The sequence below is a fragment of the Emys orbicularis genome, chromosome 2 (assembly GCF_028017835.1).
Source record: "Emys orbicularis isolate rEmyOrb1 chromosome 2, rEmyOrb1.hap1, whole genome shotgun sequence".
In the NCBI taxonomy this organism is placed as follows: Eukaryota; Metazoa; Chordata; order Testudines; family Emydidae; genus Emys; species Emys orbicularis.
This window is the reverse complement of record NC_088684.1, coordinates 117,995,811-118,016,555: the sequence shown is the minus strand read 5'-3', so window position 1 is coordinate 118,016,555 and position 20,745 is coordinate 117,995,811. Positions and strand designations below refer to the sequence as shown.

General features: G+C 42.1%; 1 protein-coding gene across 3 annotated transcripts in view; it reads left to right on the top strand.

Moving 5' to 3' along the window:
• DSP (desmoplakin) overlaps nt 1-20,745 on the top strand; it is a 46,913-nt gene that overhangs the window by 14,849 nt on the left and 11,319 nt on the right. For all 3 annotated transcript variants that reach the window (XM_065398965.1, XM_065398964.1, XM_065398963.1), the window contains exons 5-20: nt 2,497-2,625; nt 4,365-4,415; nt 5,282-5,443; nt 6,428-6,532; nt 7,381-7,476; nt 8,029-8,154; nt 9,078-9,230; nt 10,085-10,239; nt 11,032-11,158; nt 12,114-12,333; nt 12,932-13,149; nt 14,280-14,446; nt 14,970-15,108; nt 16,886-17,079; nt 18,323-18,485; nt 20,390-20,473. In XM_065398965.1, coding sequence (XP_065255037.1) covers nt 2,497-2,625; nt 4,365-4,415; nt 5,282-5,443; nt 6,428-6,532; nt 7,381-7,476; nt 8,029-8,154; nt 9,078-9,230; nt 10,085-10,239; nt 11,032-11,158; nt 12,114-12,333; nt 12,932-13,149; nt 14,280-14,446; nt 14,970-15,108; nt 16,886-17,079; nt 18,323-18,485; nt 20,390-20,473 — 2,289 coding nt within the window. The remainder of the gene's footprint in view (nt 1-2,496; nt 2,626-4,364; nt 4,416-5,281; nt 5,444-6,427; nt 6,533-7,380; nt 7,477-8,028; nt 8,155-9,077; nt 9,231-10,084; nt 10,240-11,031; nt 11,159-12,113; nt 12,334-12,931; nt 13,150-14,279; nt 14,447-14,969; nt 15,109-16,885; nt 17,080-18,322; nt 18,486-20,389; nt 20,474-20,745) is intronic.

The following is a 20,745-nucleotide window of genomic DNA, read 5'->3' as shown; positions in this document are numbered from 1 at the left end:
TCACCCAGGCTGGGGCAGTTATCATTTGGCCCCTTAGTACTTTTTTTGTTTGACAGTTCACATTAGTTTTGAACTCTTCCCTGCTTCCTGTACTCCACAATACATACTGTATTTCACTCCCCTGGAGTCTAGGATTTATTATGCAGAGCCCAGCTACAGGACCAAGGTAATGTTTTCCCTAGTAATACGATACATGGGAAACCATTCACAGCAGCTGTTGCTTTCTGCCTCTGCTTTATTTTTCTTTCATGGTGGTTTGTTGATAGGAGAATCAGATGCTAAATATCCCAACTGAATTTCCGTGGTGTATAGAGAGGCAGTGAGCTGGAATCCAGCCACCCCTTATTCACACACTGGCAATCATGTAAGGTTTCTGCTGCTTCAAACACTTTGGCCTTTAGCTGAAATGAAAAAGGGTCAAAGTCCTATGTAACTTATAGATGGCCGACTGTATAAAATGGCTTCCTTTGTTGGAATCTTTCCAGCTCTGCCTAACCATGGGTGTGGCTCAAGATAGCAGGTATTGTAGTAGTAGTTGTATTGCAATGCTGAGTCATAGCGATTTGATTTCAGGTTAATAATTACCTGATATGCTCTCAGCCCAAGAGTGATATGGGCATGTATGTGTATGTATGTGTATTCACAGACACCACATATATACATATCAATATCTCTCTCAGACTGAGATAATATCTGGTAATTATCAGCATGGAAACAGTGATTTGGCTGTGTTTTTACAGTTGGAAGCATAATGATTTTGATCATCCTTATAATGGATTTAATGGACTTTGGTATTTAAAAATATCAAAACAAGGAATTGTGATCCTTGTTAGCTATTGTCCGGGTTCATTGTCACTTTTTCAAAGAACGTTTCTAGAGATTTTTCCCTTGACATAGCAAGCATCCCAAATAGAAATGTTACCAATTGGTAGGGCCCTACCAAATTCACGGCCATGAAAAATGCATCACGGACCATGAAATCTGGTCTTTTGTGTGCTTTTACCCTATACTATACAGATTTCACGGGGAGACCAGCATTTCTCAAATTGGGGGTCCTGACCCAAAAGGGAGTTGTGTGTGGGGGGGTTGCAAGGTTATTTTAGGGGGAATCACAGTATTGCCACCCTTACTTCTGCGCTGCCTTCAAAGGTGGGCAAATGGAGAGTGGCAACTATTGGCCAGGCACCCAGCTCTGAAGGCAATTGCCCCACCAGCAGCAGCACAGAAGTAAGGGTGGCAATACCATACCATGCCATCCTTACTTCTGTGCTGCTGCCTTCAGAGCTGGGCGGCCAGAGTGGCGGCTGCTGACTGAGGGCCCAACTCTGCAGGCAGCTGTGCAGAAGTAAGGGTGGCGATACCATACCATGCCATCTTTACTTCTGCGCTGGTGCTGGCAGTGGCTCTGCCTTCAGAGTTGGGCTCCTGGCCAGCAGTCACCACTCTCCAGCCACCCAGCTCTGAAGGCAGCACTGCCACCAGCAGCAGCGCAGAAGTAACGGTAGCAGTACCACAACGCCCCCCTACAATAGTCTTGTGACCCCCCCAAACTCCTTTTTGGGACCCTTACAATTACACCATGAAATTTCAGATTTAAATTGCTGAAATAATGAAATTTATGATTTTTAAAATCCTATGACCGTGAAATTGACCAAAATGAACTGTGAATTTAGTAGAGCTCTACCAATAAGCCACTCTGTCTTGAATGGTCCCTTACCATATGTGCTAACTACTTATGCTAAACAACTGGTTCCATTTCACGTTTGCTGTGACGCTAAGAGTACCTTTCCTAGACCCGAAGAAGAGCTCTGTGTGGCTGAAAAGCTTGTCTCTTTCACCAACAGAAGTTGATCCAATAAAAGACATACCTCACCCACCTTGTCTCTCTCATATCCTGGGACCAATACAGCTACAACTGCATATACCAATAGGCCAGACAGACAATGTGTTCCAGAGTCATTCTGGTCTAAATAATATAGTCCAAATTCTGCTCTTAGATATACCTGTGCTGCCCCCTATTGAAGTCTGTAAGTTACTGTAATTTATTTTGATGGAAATGTAATGTGTAACTGAGAGTAGAATTTGGCGGTGTGTGTTTTCACGAGCTACTTGAATCTCATAGAGTCATAGGGCCAGATTCTGTTTCCAGAGACATGAGAGCAGCTCCTGTGATGTCAATTAAGTTACTCTGGGGAACATAAAGGAACAGTTTAGCTCAGACCCACTAGAGATGAAAATATACCTTATCTAGTCCAGTTTTAAGTGACTCAAGTGATGGTTCCTCAGCCACTATGTTAGGAGCCTGTTACACCATCTAATAAAGATCTCACTTTTAGGAAACTTTTTAACTCCTATTCTGAGCTTCCCTTAGCTCAGTTGTACACCTTACCTCCTAGAGTCGGATTTCCCTGTGTGTGTGTTTCCCTGGTGCTTTGTTTTGGATAATATGTGCCTTATTGCAAATGAAGAGACACATGCTTTCCCTTTCTTCTTTAGGCTGAAATGGAGTTAGTGAAATGGGGTTTTGACGCAGCAGCTATTGAGCAACAAATTAATGACCACAGGAGATTTCACAATGCCATCGGGGACTATCGCTGGCACCTGGACAAAGTGAAAACAGATCTGGTAATCGACTTTCTCCATCCTTCTAAGTTCATATCCACAGGTTGCTAAAATTACTGCAGCAGTGAGGATAGCCAGGTGTCTTCTGTTCAAAAGGCCTGGCTGTCAAGATTACGGCAGCTTTAGGCCGGGATGCTTGTAATCCGTCCTGCCTTTTTTGCTATTCCCTTCTTTTTCCAGTATTTCCATGAAGATAACGATATTGAGCAATGATGTGGAATTTCATAATTTTGTATAAACCTTAACAAATGAATCCTCACAACACTTCAGTGGCGTAGGTCAGCGTTGTTGTTCCTATTTTATAGCTAGGGGAGTTTGATACACAGAGATTAAGGGCTAGATTGTGCCCTGTAAGTACAGTCCTGAGCAAGGGGTGCTGTGAAGACAGCTCCACCCCAGGAGCAGACCAGGCAGGTATTTTGTCTGACCTCTGAGGCACAACACCTTCCCTGTTCCCCTTTGGTTCTAGGGTGGGGAATGGGGCAGGCCTTTAAAAGGTGCTGCTTGCATCCCCCTGATACTTGGCCAGCAAGTGGGAGGAATGGGGGAGTCAAAGCTCCACCCTTCTTTATTCCTTTCCTATGCACTTGGTCACATGGGAGCTCAAGGGCTGTGTGCTACAGACCTGGAGCCAAGACCTAAGTATATCTTTCTCGGCCAAGCAGAAGGGGGTGGGGGAGCAAACTCCTTTTTACTCCCCTGCTTGGACAAGTAAGAAGGGGCACAATCTAGCCCTAAGTGATTTACCTGACATTACGCAAGGAGTCAGCGGCAGACCTGAGGTTAAAAACAAGAACTTCCAGCTCCATGCTCAGACCACTAGACCATGCTGTCTCTGGGTATATGTCTACAGTGCACTCTCCTTACAGTGGGGTGTAGAGTACATACACTGCACTCTTCCCTAGCATGGATATAAATAGCAGTGTTGATGGCGAGGCACTGCTACGGTGAAGAAAGACACACCTGCACCCTTGGGTATATACCCTACACAGCTATCTATACTCCCAAGCAATGCCTCCCCCATTTACACTGCTATTTTTAGCAATGTAGTGCCCCACTGCCTCCTTACTACTAGAGCCTTGTCCTGTCGCTGGATGCTGCCTAGCCTTTCCCCGCTACCTCCCCAGTGCCAGAGCCTTTCACTGATGTGTGTAGCTACACGCTGCAGTGTGGATGCAACTTGCTTTTAATTGTAGCATGTAGCTAGACGTACCCTATACGCTGCTGCCAGTGGTGTGTTGTGTAGACATAGCGTTGTGGAAATTGTAAGGCTATCCACTAGTTCTAAAAATGTGTCAATTCCATGTAATTGCACAGGACACCCACTTTCAGGAGCAGTTCGGTGAATTACAGAGACGATGTGCGTACTGAGCAGCAATGGGGAGATTGCTCATCCAATGCATGGTCAGACTGTCCTGGTGCTGCCCAAGGGGTGCTGGAGCTCTGCACCACCCCTTGCGGAAAGCTTTGCCAAAGTGTGCAGTCTGGGCCTAAGTTAATTGGGTCATAACAGCACGATTTTTTAGTTCCTGTAACGGAAATACAAGCAGACAACTGAGTCTACCTGATGTCAGTTCATGAGACCGAGTGTGATTTCATTCAGCCCTAATATCTATCTGTCTTAGGATTGTCTGTGGCACCCATTGCTATAGTATGTAAGCATCCTAGAGTATGCACAGTTCTCTCATCTCTAGGTTTGTCAGTATGCAAAGCACACTAAATAATTATTGTCTTTGTTTCAGCGTGAGAAGGCTGCAGTTCATCAGCTAGAAGAAGAATATGAAACCGTGCTGGTAAGCACAACGTTTGTTTACCTCTGACATGTTTGGAATGCGTGCTGTTTGATAAATTCCTTACAGTTGATACAATAAGGATAAAGTAGCCTCCTGTGCAGAGGCCCAGCACACAGCTGGTGCACCTTGCCAGTCCCACTTCAGCCCAATCTGCAGAGGGGTGAATTTCATCCCCACTGTTTAAGAGGCAGGTTGGATTTTAAAACATAGATGCTGACAGTGTCTAATTCGCACTTTTGTACCGTATTCTTTTATGCATCTTGTTGACCTGCGTTCCACTTCCAGGGGTCTGTTCTGCTGTTGGCATATGAACGTAACTCCCACTAGCAGTAATGGGACTTAGCTGGGGCAGCAGGAAAACTGACCCCTTCGTTTTTAGTCTCTCTCTTTTATTTATTTATTTTTTTTGGTATCTTTCTTGCCTGTGAGATTCACTCCCTACTATTTGCTGCAGTGGTACCTGAAGTTCACTGCTCTCTGATCTACAGCAGATTTGTCCCTTGGTGGGCTCTGCTAATGGTTGTACCAATAACAATCACGCATTGTGTTCCTCTTTAGATCAGTGGGGCTTTCTTGAACTGTTTCCTCCTTTTGGAAGTAAATAGATGCACCTCTTTAACAACCCAAACTCGCTCCACAAAACACATACAAATACTGAGTCATGCTGTTCTATTTATGCTTGAACCAAATGTTTTCAGAGGCTGATGACTTCTGGATCCCACTACTTAACAAATCCAGACACTTTGTCTATTTTCAGCAGTTGTCTTGCAATATATTTTTTGTATTAATTTTAAAAGAAGGTGCATTTTGTGATTCTGATTTTTTTTTTTTTAACCTTTTCGTTTTATTGTTGGTTTTTCTTGTAGAGATCCTCCTTTGAGAGAATGGATCAACTGCGTCAGTTTCAGAACCTCATCCAAGCCACTAGCAGAGAGATCATGTGGATCAATGACTGTGAGGAAGAGGAGCTTCTGTATGACTGGAGTGACAGGAACACAGATATTGCCAGGAAGCAGGAGGCCTTTTCTGTAAGTTAGTGCCAAAAACAACCTCCCTGTGGACTTTTCATAATAAATCCTGATGATGGGGCACTGCACTGCTCAGGAGACTGGTTCTGTGTCCGAATTCCTTCACTTTCCAAGTTGCTAGTTTGTATCTGTGTGTGGTGGGTATTTGAATCAGGATTGGATGTCTTTCTAAAAGATAGGCTCTAGCTAAACTAGAAGTCATGGGCTTGCTGGAGGAATCACTGGTAGATATTCTATACCCTGTGCTAAGCAGGAGGTCAGACTTGATAGCCATAATGGTCTTTTCTGGCTTTAAAATCTGTGACTCTCTGGTGCCCTTTGTGATATGGCTTGGTGACCTCAGGCCAGTTCCTTATGGACTGATGGCCACGTCTAAAAGCCCCACTATTTCCATTAGCACTTCTGTTGGCAAACTGTGCAGAGACCAACGATCACATGGACATAGAGAAGAAACTACTGTCTCACCTCTATTGATTGTCTCTTGGCACACAGGGAGTGTTGGGAAAGATGCAGCATTTAGACAGCGAAAGACACGCAGTGACAATGCAAGCTTTCTCTCCCAAGCAACACATTCATTTAAAGAAGAAAACAAAATGTACAGTCCTGAGCAGATACTTTTTTAGTCATATTACGTTAGATTTTGCAAGGTGCTGCAAATTTTCCTTTGATCACTGCACATAGACAGTAAGAGCTAGAGGGTGGCTTTGTTGCCCTGCAAAGGGAGCAGTGCAGAGCTGTACATCCCCAGGAGAAGCACTGGAGAGGTTGTTCTTTTAACAGGTTTTTTTTTTTTAATGGACTATATTAATATATCACTTTGAATACATAACATATAATTATTTAATTTTTATACGCTAGTAGTTTTCTGCAGTACTTTTTTTTTACCTTTAACGTTTTTTGGAAACTCTTATTAAACAAGATAATGACATGTGATTGTTAATTTGCCTGTGAAGTGTTGTTTAATGCTGTGCTTTGAATTCACAGAAACGCATGAGCCAGTTGGAGCTTAAAGAAAAAGACCTCAACAAACTTAAGCAAGAAAGTGACCAACTAGTGCTCAATCAGCACCCTGCTTCTGACAAAATTGAGGTAGGTTATGCTGTCTGGGATTAAACCCGATCCCATAGTTCTTCTGTGAGTGAAATGCCCAGCTAAGTGGAAGGTCTGTAAATTAAATTCCATATTTCTATGGCAGCTCCAGGGAGACAGGTTTGTTGGCAAAACTGATCATTTTCCTAAAGGAAAGTGGGGGGGTGTTTAGAAAATTCATGGTTGGTCTTAAGGCAATACTTAGGTGTATCCTAAATTCCTTCATCTCACATGGATTGATTTATATGAGACATAGTTAATTGTAGCTAGGCATCTCATTCTTGTTGCTCTGATTGTTTAGCTGCCCAGGTTTTGAAGGTAGCCACGCCTCTCATTGAAGGATCATTTAATTTGACTGCAAGCACTTTCTCCAACTGAAATCTAGAATGTAAATCAGTAGGTAGGCCAGGAAATTTTGTTTTCACAATTTCACAATTGGAATACATTGTTTTGTCTTATCTAACATTTAAAGAGACTCCATCAATTTGAAAATAACATTTCTGTCTGAAAATATTAGAACTACTATAGTTACAAGTAACACCTAAGAACACTGTAACCGAAAAGTTACTGGGGAAAAAAAGATTTTCCTTTATTTTTCAGATTGTCAAATGCACGAAGTAAGCAGTCCTTTATAGAGAGGAAATGGTGAATATTGACTTTACACAGTCAGTTAGCTAGTCAGTTGCTGCCTTGCTGAAAAGCGGAAAGTCACTCACAGTTGCATGTATTTGCAGTAGCAGACCCTGCCTTTGTAGGTAGTTTAAAGAAAAAGAATCATGTTCTAGGCTTGAGGTGAGTGGAAGATCGGTGCAACGAATCATGTTCTTTTTTTAAATTAATTTTTGTAGGCATACATGGACACACTGCAAACTCAGTGGAGCTGGATTCTTCAGATCACCAAATGCATTGATGTTCATCTGAAGGAGAATGCAGCATACTTTCAGGTGAGTTCTGGTGTTTGCTGTAATAATGCTCTTTGTGTATCAGAAGTTTTATTTCTCTTCATTTATACTTCAAGCTTTGTATAACATTTTTCTGAAAATGTCACATTTCAAAAAACTCAATTAAATTACTATCAATTTTGAGTAACAGAAGACCATGTTCTCTGGCCCTTTCTGGAGTAAAATACCCATTGATTTCAGTGAGTTTTGCTCAAGTAAGAACTGCAGAATTTGGCCTGTTGATTTGACCAGCAATTCATAGGAAGTTGGCATTTCCCTTACTTCTGTAGTTGATTAAAAGCATGAACTTTGTCCCTAGGTACCTGAAATACATTTTTCCTATGTCCAAATCTTCATAAATTCATATAGTTATGTATCAAGTACCCAGTAACATTATATTATTGTTTTATACACTGCAGTTCTCCATAATGTAAATTGGGATTCTCATGTTAGATAATGATTCTGATTCCTTTTACTTGTGAAGATACCCACCCCTTCTTAAAGGAGTAGTTTTTGAGAGTTCTGTGTAACTGAAATCACAATCCTTCTTTGTAGTTTTTTGAAGAGGCCCAATCCACTGAAAACTACCTGAAGAACCTACAGGACTCTGTCAGAAAGAAGTACATATGTGATAAGAACATGTCACTCCAAAGCCTGCTGGAACAGATCAAAGAACTTGAGGTACTGTCACACCTTGCAGATTTCATTAACAAATTATGGGCCTGCTCCAATTGAAATCAATAGCAAAACTCTCATCGATTCCAGCAGAAGCAGGATTGGGCCCATTTTGTGTACTAATGCATGCAGTACTCTAGAGTATAAGACAGAATGACACTACATTGGTGGATCTTTCTGGTGATGTCTCACACGTGGGTCAGCATCATTTGAGTTTGTATTTCAACTCTTCATAGGCAACTTTGCTGAACAGTGTGTTATGTTATATAGTGTGGGCCCAGCTCATTCCCAGGTGTAAGGGGTGCTAGAAAATAGAGAGAACAGACATCAGATGAATCTGTAGGCACCAAAACAGATTCTCTTCCTTTCCCTCCAAAAAAGTATAGTATGCTTAATAAAGGATCTAACACATAATTTTATATTGTAGTAGTCTCCCTGGCAAATCTTAAGACTTGAAGCTATATTTGACTTAAATGTTTGTTCATCAGGAGCTGGTCATACAGTCCTGACTTACTCCTTATTCAGCGAAAACAGCCAATGATTTTAGTAGGAACTTGCCTGAACAAGAACTGAGTGAAGATTCAGGAGGGTGTTGTTTGATTCTGAGAGAATGCATAGTGTGCTAGGCTCTTTCCATTTGGCCCCAAGCTTTTGCACTTCACTTTAAACAAATCATAGATCCAGATAAAACACTATGGGATGCCTCAGTAGCTGGCAGAGCTGTAGAAATACTTTAATTCACTTACAGCCTTTAAAAAAACAAACAAAAAACTACAATTTTTTCATAGATCAAATTGAGGTCAATAGAAGTTTTGCCACTGTCTTCGGGGAGAGCCAGATGTGGGCCATTTTGACATTAATACAGATGTGTGAAGGGAATATGGTTTCTTTTTCTAAATGAAGTGTTAAAATACAATTTACCTTTCCAGAATGAACGAGAGAAAATTCTGGAATACAAGAGGCAAGTGCAGAACTTGGTGAATAAATCCAGGAAGATTGTGCAGTTGAAGCCTCGTAACCCAGACTACAGGAGTAACAAGCCCATTATCCTCAAGGCCCTGTGTGACTACAAACAGGATCTGGTAGAGTACTCATTACAGATTGAGAATGAACACTATAAAAAGTAGAGCTGACCAAATAATTGCCAATGAATCACTGATCTGACAAATGTAACCTTTAATCCTCTCTTTGTCAAGATTGAATGTTTTGAATTGATTTGAATCTTTCTGAATAGTTTGCTCAAATATTCGTAACTGTACTTTGTCACTTGGGTTGTCATTGGTCAAAGATTGCATGCTATTGTTTCTGTCCCCGATTGGATGAATTCACAATTTGTTCTGGAGCAGATATTTACACATGCAAATGTAAAGTTCCTCTGTGGATCAGAGGGCCAGCGCAAGGTTCTTCACACCACTCAAATGCTGGATAGGAGCTGATGAGGGGACTGCAGGTGGAGCAGCCATTGAGGGGTGCCTGAACAGCCTTGCATGCTGTGGAAAGGGTCTCCACACCAGCCCTGTATTGGCTGGTGAGGAAGGACAAGATGAAGTGGCCCTAGACCTGTATTCATGACTGCACAGTACCTGAGTAATTGGGCTGTTCACTGGGGAGTTTTTTGAGGGCAAACAGAGGAGGGAATCTTCCCTTCCTGGATGTGGGAGGGCAGTGGAGATGCATTGTGGCCATGACTGCAGCCTCAGGGCTGCAGGAGCTCCTGGCAGACATGGATGGTGGATCTAGGTAATTATGACCCACGAGCACGGTGCTTTGGGAAATGACAGTGAGGCACTGGGCCTCCTTCCGCCACCGTAGGAAGTGGGTTAAAGCCACAGACCACCCCCCCGGTTAATGGTCTGTCCGTCTTGCCTAGAAAACCATATTTTGCTTAAGCTTAAGAAGAATATTTTAAAAAATAATTCTCCTGCTTTACTTACAGAAAACTGTGCGCAAAGGAGATGAATGCATACTGAAGGACAACACTGAACGCAGCAAATGGCTTGTGACTGGCCCAGGGGGAGTGGATATGCTGGTGCCATCTGTCAGTCTTATTATTCCTCCTCCTAATCCATTAGCTGTGGATCTTGCTACTAAGTGAGTTACTGACAAGGTTCTGAATATTTTGCCTAGGTTTGGGAAGAGTCTGTTTAAAAAAGCCCTGCTTTATAACTTGGGCCTGATCAGGCACAGGAGTAAAGGATCAGGCCCCTTATTTGTAGAAATTCACCCCATGGATGAAACTTGGTGCATACTAAGAACATTTAAAAATCAGACTGAAAAAGAAATGTCTGTCTGCATCCCTGCTCCCTAACCATCTCAGCTGCCTTGGAGCCATTGGCCACTGACACAGATTAGAGTGGACCACAGGTTACTCTAATTTGTGCCAGGGATTGGCCTGGTGTGAAGTAGCTGTAGGACTGGGAACTTCCCCTCTGACAGCCACACTGAGTACTCCTGGACTGCAGTTGTGGATCTGGCCTGGAGAGTCTGAATCGTCTTCAGTCAAAACTTTTTGTGGCTTTTGCTGATTTGTGTCACACTTCTAACATCACTTTAATGTGGCCTGCATGGGCGGGGGAAAAAATGGATTGTGCCCCTTTTTTTTCTTCTTCGTCATGTGTAAAAGCCTTCTTCCTTTTCACTAGTAGCTTCACATGTCCTCATGATTAAAATACATTGTAGAACTTGAAATACTACCTGTAAATTAATTTGTACTGTATTTTCTGGTTTAAAAATAAGCAAAAGCTAATTGACAGAGATCATTTCTCAGAGGCCAGTCTCAGCACACAGCTAGACAGGCTGGCTGGAGTTTCTCAAACTAATGTTTCTGCGATGGGCAGGAGGCTTAGAAGTTCTAACTGACTGTGAAATCTTTTCCCATCTCAGGATTGAGCAGTACTATGAAGCTATTCTGGCTCTGTGGAACCAGCTGTACATCAACATGAAGAGTCTGGTGTCCTGGCACTATTGCATGATTGACATTGAGAAAATCAGGGCTATGACTATTGCTAAGGTGGGTATTTAATTGCCCTTCGCTATGATGGACCAGTGGTGCTCAGCCTTTTCATACAGCTATGCCAGTTGACTAGACTTCTTGCTATACAAAGCAGTGCTCACTATTGTCCCTCTAACACACACTAGAATGTGGGGTGCTCTAAACTCCCAGTACTGTGATTTAGAACAGCCTAAACTCTATCTCAGGTTACAGCATGCATATTAGTTAGAGCCTTGCGTGAATACAAAACTTTGAATCCACATCCGATTCATGAACCGCAGAGATGGTAAACAATACAGCTGCATGCACGGATACAGATATCCTTGGATATAAAGCAGATAGCTATGGATTTGTAGGGCTCTACACATTCATATGGTAGGAGAACAGTGGGAATGAACTGGGGTCCGGAACAGCAATTCATCATTAAAGTGGGCCAAAGCTCAGAAAATCAGTCACCAAAAGCCTGAAGTACTAGTATTGCCACTGACCACACATACTGTACTGGCACTGGTGTCACATGTAGTCATGTCTAGAACCACTGTGTTAGACTTTATGACTTTGTTGTGCAAGGGACTATAGATATATAAAATCTTTCATTCTATTAATGGAGAAGCAAAACACATTCCTGTTTGACTGTGGCAGGGATGTACTGGAAGATTAGCAAGTGGGAAAGTTTGCCTTTTGGGTCCTTTCATAGCCCCCGTTTCATTATGTACTGCTGGTACTGATAGGTGCTGAGGTGTGAACAGCAGACCCATTCAGTTACCACCAAACTTTGGCAGCCAGAGAGTGAATGTGTCTGCTCTACAGAGCACTCACTTTCAATTATAGCTAGGCTGGGAAACTTTGTTCTAAAGTGTGCATCCTCTATTGTTTTATAGCACAGCTAGGCTAATATATTTCCTGGTGATTAACTTATCACGAGCCTGCTCCAGTTGTTCCATTTTTAACAATTTCTGCATCTTTGTTTTAGCTGAAAACAATGCGCACAGAAGATTATCAGAGAATCATAACTGATCTGGAGATCCATTACCAAGAATTCCTTAGGAACAGTCAAGGCTCAGAGATGTTTGGTGATGATGACAAACGGAAAATCCAGACTCAGTTCACTGATGCTCAGAAGCACTATCAAACCTTGGTTATACAACTGCCAAATCAACAACGGCCGCAGCTACAGCAGCAACAGCAGCAAGGTTTGTTGTCTGTTTTTTTTAGTGATTGAATGGTTTTTTTTTCATGAAAATATTTGTTTGATCTCTCTCTTTGGCTAGGCCTGATCCAGTGTCCTTTAAAATCAATAAAAAGACTCCTTTTGACTTCACTGGGCACTGGATTGGGCCCCTACGGGCACACGAGTAATTAAGAAAATCCGCTTAAGATGTGTGCCTAAGAACCTCTATTGCTTCTCTCAAGAAAACAAAACTGGATGTGCAATAGTTTGCCCAGAGGAACAAATTGTGTTCTCAGTTACACTGGTGTGAATCTGAACTTATCACAGCAAAGTCAGTGGAGATGCTAGCACAAATGAGAGCAGAAGTTAGCCCATATTGTGTATTTACAGTGATCGGAAAGTAAAACCTCATTGTTGCATTTTTTTAATATAGCCTTTTCTTTGTGGCACCTGATTTTTTGTTTGTTCTATTACAGCTGCATAAGAACAAATGAAGGTTTGGGATCTTAATTCCACAAGCCAAATGAACTGTTAGGTCAAATTGTTATTGCCGTGACTTTGCATGTTAGCGCTTTGACAGGTTTCATATGCCAATGGTTATCTCCTAATATGTTCTACAGTGGTAACAACTGAAATCACTCAGTTGGATGCATCAAAACCAGTTCTAATTAATGAAAGAAACCGGGAACTTGAGAAGCAGGAGGCCTGGCTGCTGACAGAACTCCAGAAACTTCGTCGGCAAATAGAAATCTGTGAGATGCGTATGGTGCAACGAACCCCGCTCAGAGTGGATCAGGGGGCTTCCCACAATTTTTCAGTCAAAATAAATGAGTTAGAGGTAAGTGTAGATGTTTTTCCCAGAGCCTTTCAGTCCCAGTGTGAACATTTCCAGCAGCCTCTGCTGTACTGCATTCCAGATCAGCTAGGAAATAGCTAAATCCTGTTCTTTTCTCTGGGTGTTTGTGAGTGTAATTGAGAGAAGACATTTTTCAAGTGGGAACTAACTGTAGTTTTATGGATTGGATTTTCATTCTTCCCTTGGGGGATTAAACAGAAAGAGACAACAATCTGATTTTAGAAGCAAACTCTATTGAACTAGATGCAGGCCCCCCTGGCTTGTAGCGTGGACATGGGTTCACGTTTTGCACACGCGCAAAAGCAATATTAACATCTTCCTGCCCAGATAATCCCCAGAGGCAGCTGTAATCTGTGTGAAATGCAGACTGGATGCTCCATGTTTATAGGCTCTGTCCCTGAATTTTCCTTCCATTGCTTTGGCTGCAGCAGACCTATGGGCTACGAACTCTGAACGGGGGGAATGGATCAGAAAAGTGACACCTGGCAGTTCCCCTCCTGACCATGACTTTTTGGGCATGTGCCTGTTCATAGCCTGAATTGGGCCCATTGTGTAATGATTAAAAATATGACCAGCTTCAGTTAATTGTATAAGACTGTATTTCAGTGTCCCCTTTATGCAAGATACCTCAGTGGCTCAGAAAGTGATAAGAAAAGAAGCTGGTTTTCTTTTTCTGAACTGACTCATTTTTCAAGGGTGAAATCCCCCAGGGGCATGGAGGCTGCAAAGGCCTCCAGAAAAGCAGGACCATGGCAGTGCTACTGTAGGGGGTTGGGCAGTGCCGAAGCAGGCACTGTTTGTTGTTGGTCCCTGTAGAGCTGAATTCCATGAAGCTCAGCGTAGAGCAGGACGGGTTTGGGGGAGGAGTGGCCAGTGCTTCTACACTTTTTGTGCTTGTGCATAAAAGTGAGTAGAGCTGTGCCTAGAGGTAATAGGTGAATATTATTAATGCAGGTTGAGGACCCTACTTTAGTCCTCGCTGAAATCCATTAGGTCAAGTGAAATATTTTGGAGGGAAGATTAGTGGCATATACAATGCAGAATGTTCATCTAGCCATGAGAAATGTATCTGCATAAAACAGACATCTTTCTCTCTCTCTCTCTTTCATCAGGGTATACAGAATGATTCACAAACAATGTCCGACACCCTCAACAAGCATAAGGACCTGCTGCCCAACTTTAGAGGCTCTGAAAAGTATGTCTATTTGCAGTTGGAGATAACTAACTTGTTTCAGAAACTGGAAAATATTAATGGTGTCTCTGCTGGCTACTTAGACAGGTAAGAAAATAAAAGTTATAACAACAAATCATGAACTTTAAACATTTTCCTTTCTCTTAACTAGTCCCATAAATCCTATAGATTCCCTTAGTCCAGAAATCTGCTTTTGTTTATCAATAAAAAACGTTATTTTATGTGGGGCCTTTCATATGACTATGTAACAAAGCACTTCCTAGAATTAATATTCTAGGCGTTGATCCTGCAGAGTGGCCCATGTGGGTTGGCCCATATACCTATGTGGACTTCCATCTCAGTTTCTGAAAGAGTCTGGTGTAGCAGGGTTTTCTTTGTCACAGGCTCCCCCTTTTGACTAATAAGATACAGTGAAATTATAGTGGGTTTAGTGTGTGGATGCTGGGTGATGCTGGTGGCCTGTGATATCCAGCAGGTCAGACTAGATGATCTGGTGGTCCCTTCTGGCCTTAAACTCTGTTCCTGTAAAACCAAACAGCATCATTTTCCTAGATTTATGGATTTATTTGGGGATTTATGGATTTATTTTGGGTCACCTTGTTTATTGCAGTTTGAATGCGCTGAGATCACTGCTCCAGGTTATTCTACAAGCAGAAGATGTGATCAAAGTTTTTGAAGTCAGACTCACCGAAGAGGAAACGGTTTCTTTGGACCTTGATAAAGTGGAGGCTTACCGAGCCTGTCTGAAGGTGAGAGGTTAAATGCCTGCTGAAGTGCTGTATTTCCTGACATTCCAAAGACGCGGGAGGGGGGAGATCCTCAGCTGGTGTAAATCGGCATAACTCTGTTGATTTTCAGTGGAACTATGCTGATTTATGCCAGCTGAGGATCTGGCCCTCTAGTGTTTAGAAAGCTTCACAGGGTGATATTTTAGCTTTCCTGACATCTCAAGTATGACCAGTTAAATCATAGTGTTGTGTTAGCCAGTGACCTGGTCCTGCGACAGAGCTTACCTCAGATCTTCCACTGAGAGTTAGGCACATGCAACCCCTCAGCTGCAGGGTTGGACCCTACATGAATAGGTATCATCAGCTTTGACAGAAAACAGAGTTTGATTAAATGCTTTTATAGCTAGAGATTATGAATATTTATGGATCCTGTTGTAACTGTTAGGGACATTTTTCACACACTGAAATTCTATTTTAGATTCCTGGTGACTTTCAGGAATAAACCCTGTGGGGGGATGAGAGGGGACTCCTATGGTTCACTGAGTAACAGGGTTAGTGTCTCCTAGATTTACTCCCTAAATACCTCTTCTTAATCAGTCTTCTAACTGAAGATGTCTGAAGAGTGCATGATCGTCCACAGGGGATGAGCTACGCTTCTGAGGCATGATTGTGCAAGCTAGGGATGGAGCGTCAGCCTCTATTACAAATTTATTTGGATTTGATATCTTTTGTAGGTTTAAGTTACTCGCAGTGGACCAGGTCCATAAGTGGAAAAACTGCTTTGTGCTTCACTGTGGGTAGAATCTGGCTATAGAGCCAATTTACCTGGCATTGGGATGATCATCTTCTAGTAGAGTATACATTCCTGCTCATCTTCTAGTAGAGTATGCTGCTCTTCTGTTCTACTGCTGTTGCAGTGGGGGGAAAAAGAGGGTGTGGTCAGAGCAAAGGGGGCGTAGTTGGAGTACCCTTATACCACACCAATCCACAGCTATAGTTTCAGCCCCTTATGGCCATTTGCAGCCATTGTAATTTAGAGCAGCCCCAAGGCTACTTGCACTTTCAGCCAGAGACCACCATTGAATAGAGCAACCCTAGGATTGGGGGAGTGCAAAGGTGGACTTTACTTGCACAATATGCAGTTTGGTGAGACCCCAAATGTATTATTATTAGATTTATTTATTTTTAATGCATGATCTTCTGTGGGTTTTTTTTAAAGTTTAGTATAAAACTAATCTAAAGAAAAAGGTCTTGTCATTGTCTAAAGATCCGCAAAGATTTTTTTTTTAAAATACAGTTAGATAAAAAGTATTTGACAGTATTGTGGCCTGATCCTGTAGCTGTTCCATGTACAGATTAAATCCTCTGAAATTAAATGAGACTCAGGTGTAGAGCAACTGGAAGAGCAGTTTAAAATCCACCCTTTACCATTTAAAAGAGCTAAGATGGTAGTCACAGACAATGAGAGCTCAATTCAAGAAAGCACGTATGTACATGCTTAATTTTAAGGTTTCAGAGTAGCAGCCGTGTTAGTCTGTATCCGCAAAAAGAACAGGAGTACTTGTGGCACCTTAGAGACTAACAAATTTATTAGAGCATAAGCTTTTGTGGGCTACAACCCACTTCTTCGGATGCACATTAAGCACATTCTGAAGTCCTGTTGACATCCATATGGTTCAGTGCTTTGCTGAATCAGGGCCAAAATGCTTAAACCAACACTAATAACACACTATACATACTATAGAAGGTCAAGACCTGGTGGGGAACTAAATGTTTCATTGTTTTCTCTCACATCCAGAAAATGAAAGTAGACCTAAACCAGAAAAAGCCATTGCTGAACACCCTGGAATCTGAGCTGCAGAAAGCAATGCAAATCCACTCGCAGTCTTGCCAGGCTTATGTTCTTTATGATTTGGACCTTGGGAAGTACACTGACAAAGTCAACCAGCTAACAGACCGTTGGCACAGGGTAGAGAAACAGATAGACCACAGGTTTGTCTATATTTCCTAATAGTTCTCTTCCCCCCTCTCTCCCCCCGTCGTTCTTGATATTGTGATAATCATCATGTTGTAGCTAGAAGGAAAACAATGAGCTGATGTAACCAGCATTCTGGTAATTTTGGTCTTCTCTGCTTAGAGCTTGGCTTTTTGGCAATGGGAGAATTGTCAAAAAATTAGCTAAGCACACTTTAAAGGACACTGTTGGGTAGGCCAGGTCCAAAATGTAGAGTTTTGTTGTGGGAAGGGAAAGATTTATATAACCTAATATGGAAATAAATGTTTTTAGGATTTTTTTTAAATGTCACTGAAAATAGTTGATTGTTTGGATTTAAAACATTCCTGTGTAGTGTTTTGCCACTTGAACACTGCAACACTGCTAGTGTGTGAGAGACAGAAAATGACACTGACTAGAAAAAATGAAACTGATTAATCTGTATTCATTGTTTAGGTTGAATAAATTGGGGAAAAAAATAGAACGGCATAAAGAGTAAAAAGGAAATTAGATTTTTTAAATAATATTTCACTTTTAATATATTAGAGTCAAATCCTGAAGTTGTTACTTCAGGCAGTGGTGCTGGAACAATTTTTATAGTGGGGGTGCTGAAGGCGGAAACCATGTATTTGGGTGGTTGTTACTACTTCAAGCCAGGGGGTATGGTAGCACTTCAAGCACTCCTAGTTCCAGCACTGATTACTTCAGGCCAAATTCTGCTCTCAGTTACAGTAAACAAGCTTCTGCTGATGTAAATCCAGATAACTGCATCAGTGGTCCTGATTCTTGTCATACTTAAGGTCTGATCAAACCCTTGCTTCCTCCCCATGTCACTCCCTCTCTCCCCCCCTACCCCCCCAAAAAAAGTAATAGGAGTCTCTCCAGTGACTTTGGTGGGAATTAGATCAGGCACTTATATGGTATCCTCACACAAAAGTTAGGCAGCAAAATCCATACGGGGCAACTAAATAAGTGGTCTGATCTTTAGAGGTGCTGAGAACTCACAATTTGCAGTGACATCTGAAAATAAGAGCAGTTATTTAGGTACCTAAATATGGGTTTAGATGTAAATTTCAGCATACAAATTTGAAAATTTTTACCTTAAATCTTCTTTCAGCAGCTGCTGTTGTTTTACCTCTTGTAATAATGAGCACAAAGAGAAGGGATTGTTTAAACATTTGAAAATTTGTGAAAAATGAGACTGTACTTTTCACATTGATGGTTTTTCTTTGTTTTTTCTAGATCATGGGATCTAGAAAGACAGGTCAAACAGCTGAAAACTTACCGTGATTTTTACCAGGCTCTGAACAAATGGATCTGTGATGCTAAGCGCAGGCAAGATGCTATTGAAGCTGTGAAATTAGGAGATTGCAACACCATCATGAGATATTCACATGAGCAGAAGGTACATGGCACCTTACTGCAATGTGTTCAGTGAACCAGATTTTTAAAATGTATTAATTGTGCAGCAGTGTTGTCTTCATAGTAATGGCCTGTTTTGAGTTAGAATATATTTGCACTACCAAAAGAACAAAAACAAGACACAGGCAAAAGATTGCCTCAGGGTTTGTATGGCATCAGTTGAAAAGTTGATTAAATGTAGCCACTTAAGAAATGCAGCAACCATCCTGAGATGCTCCCCATTAGTGACTTATTCCTATTCTGAAATGGTGTTATACCTAAACATGGAAAACAGATTCTTCTTCTTTTTTGCCACTTCCCTCTTTGGGGCGGTGACTTCGATAGCTGTCTTCCAAAACTCATGATTGTACGCATGGCTGTCATGCAAGTTGGTCTCTCTACGGTCTACTGATATCCAGTCTATGTACTGAGTCTTTGGCCTCCCCCTCGGTTGTCTTCTATCTGCGATCATTGCAAGGGCCATCCTACCACTGTAACTCTTAGGTCCTAACATGGAAATCAGACTGACCTGTGTATTTTCTGAGCGTTATTCATAAGTATGACATTGTTAGGATTGTTACTTCTATGGTAACTGTCCTCCTATAAATAAGGTAGATAACCGACAATCAAAAAGGATATTAGAACATATAGATTGGCCATGAAAACCATTCTGGAAGTACTGTCCTCCAGCTCTTAAAAACGGTGACTGCCACAACCTGAGTCCTCGCTGGTGAGTTGAGTGTTTAGAAATACCAGGCATTTCTGTGCCAACTCATCCCTGCTCAAGTAGAGTCTAAGTTTGCGCTCACAAAATTTCCAGCCTATTTTCAGGAGGGGAAAAAAAAAAAAAAGCCTGGAGCCCAGTGTGCCCCATAGAGTTCAGGTCAGGAATGGTTTTGTCCTTAAAGCATTCAAGTGGGACTCGGAAAGGCTACGTTCAATTCCTGTCTCTGCCACTGATTTTTTTATGTGACTTTGATCAAGTCACCTATAGCCAGACTGTGAAGCTCTTCCTCATATTGGTGAGCACTTACCGTCACAAGTAGTCCCATTGAAATCCACAGTGCTACTCGTGAGTAGCTGCTCACCATTGTGTGTAGGATTTCACAGTTTGGTCACCAATCTATCTGTGCCTCAGGGCAGGTCTATACTACAGCCTACATTGATCTAACTTACATCGCTTAGGGGTGTGAAAAAGCCCCTCCCCCTCAAGTGACACAAGTTTCACGCTGTCCACACTGGTGTTATATTGGCAGGAGACGCTCTCCCGCTGACATAGCTTCCGCTTCTCGCCGAAGTGGAGTAATTATGCTGACGGGAGAGGGCTCTCCTGTCAGCATAGTGAGTCTTCACCAGATGCTTTACAGCAGTGCAGCTGCGCTGATGTAGCGCTGTAGTGTAGACTTGCCCTCAGCTCTGTATAAACGGAGGGCGCAAGGCAGTATTACCATCCCTACTATGTGCAACAGCACAGCCAAGAATTGAGCACAGACCCTCTTAGACTCACGCCCACCTACTGACACTTCCTTACGCATCACCTTTGAATTTAGTCCAAGGGAGTCTAATTTATATAAGTTACGTGATAAGTACAGCCGGAAAATCCAGTAAAAAGAGGGTTTTTAATGGGTGTTAGCTAAAGTCAGGCACTTCCCAAATTCTGAGGTCCTTACTCAGTTGTTACTCAGTCATTAGGCAAGTTTCCATCGATACCAATGAGAGTTAGTCCGTGGAAGGCCTGAGGAACAGAGTAAGGATTTTAGGCTTAAGCCATTTATGATTCCATCATATTATATTGCAGTCACCCTTTCAAGAAAGCAACAGGCACCTGCTGTTCTCCTCAACAAGGGAGAATCTTGGCAAGTGGAAGTGCAGTAATTTTTAAAATATATTTTATTGTTTCCTGGACAGAACTTGCATAGTGAAATAACAGGAAAACGAGACAAAGTGGAGGAGGTTCTCAAGCAAGCAGATCTGTGTGCAGCTGCAATTAAGGTACATTTACTCTAGCACTTAAACAAGGAATGGTTTTTCACTATGTGGACCCCCTCCTGCAGTTTTCACTTAGCTCTTACTCAGGCAAAACTCCCACACTCACCTCTTTCAGACAGGACTGTATGTGAAGAAATTGCTAGTGTAAAGCACTTGGGGAAAGCAGAACTTACTGAAAGCAATTTGTACCCTCAGTTACTTGTATATTTAGGGCCATCACTTCCTTTCATCCCAGCATGCAGCTCCCACTGACTTCTGCTGGATTTCTGAAGGAG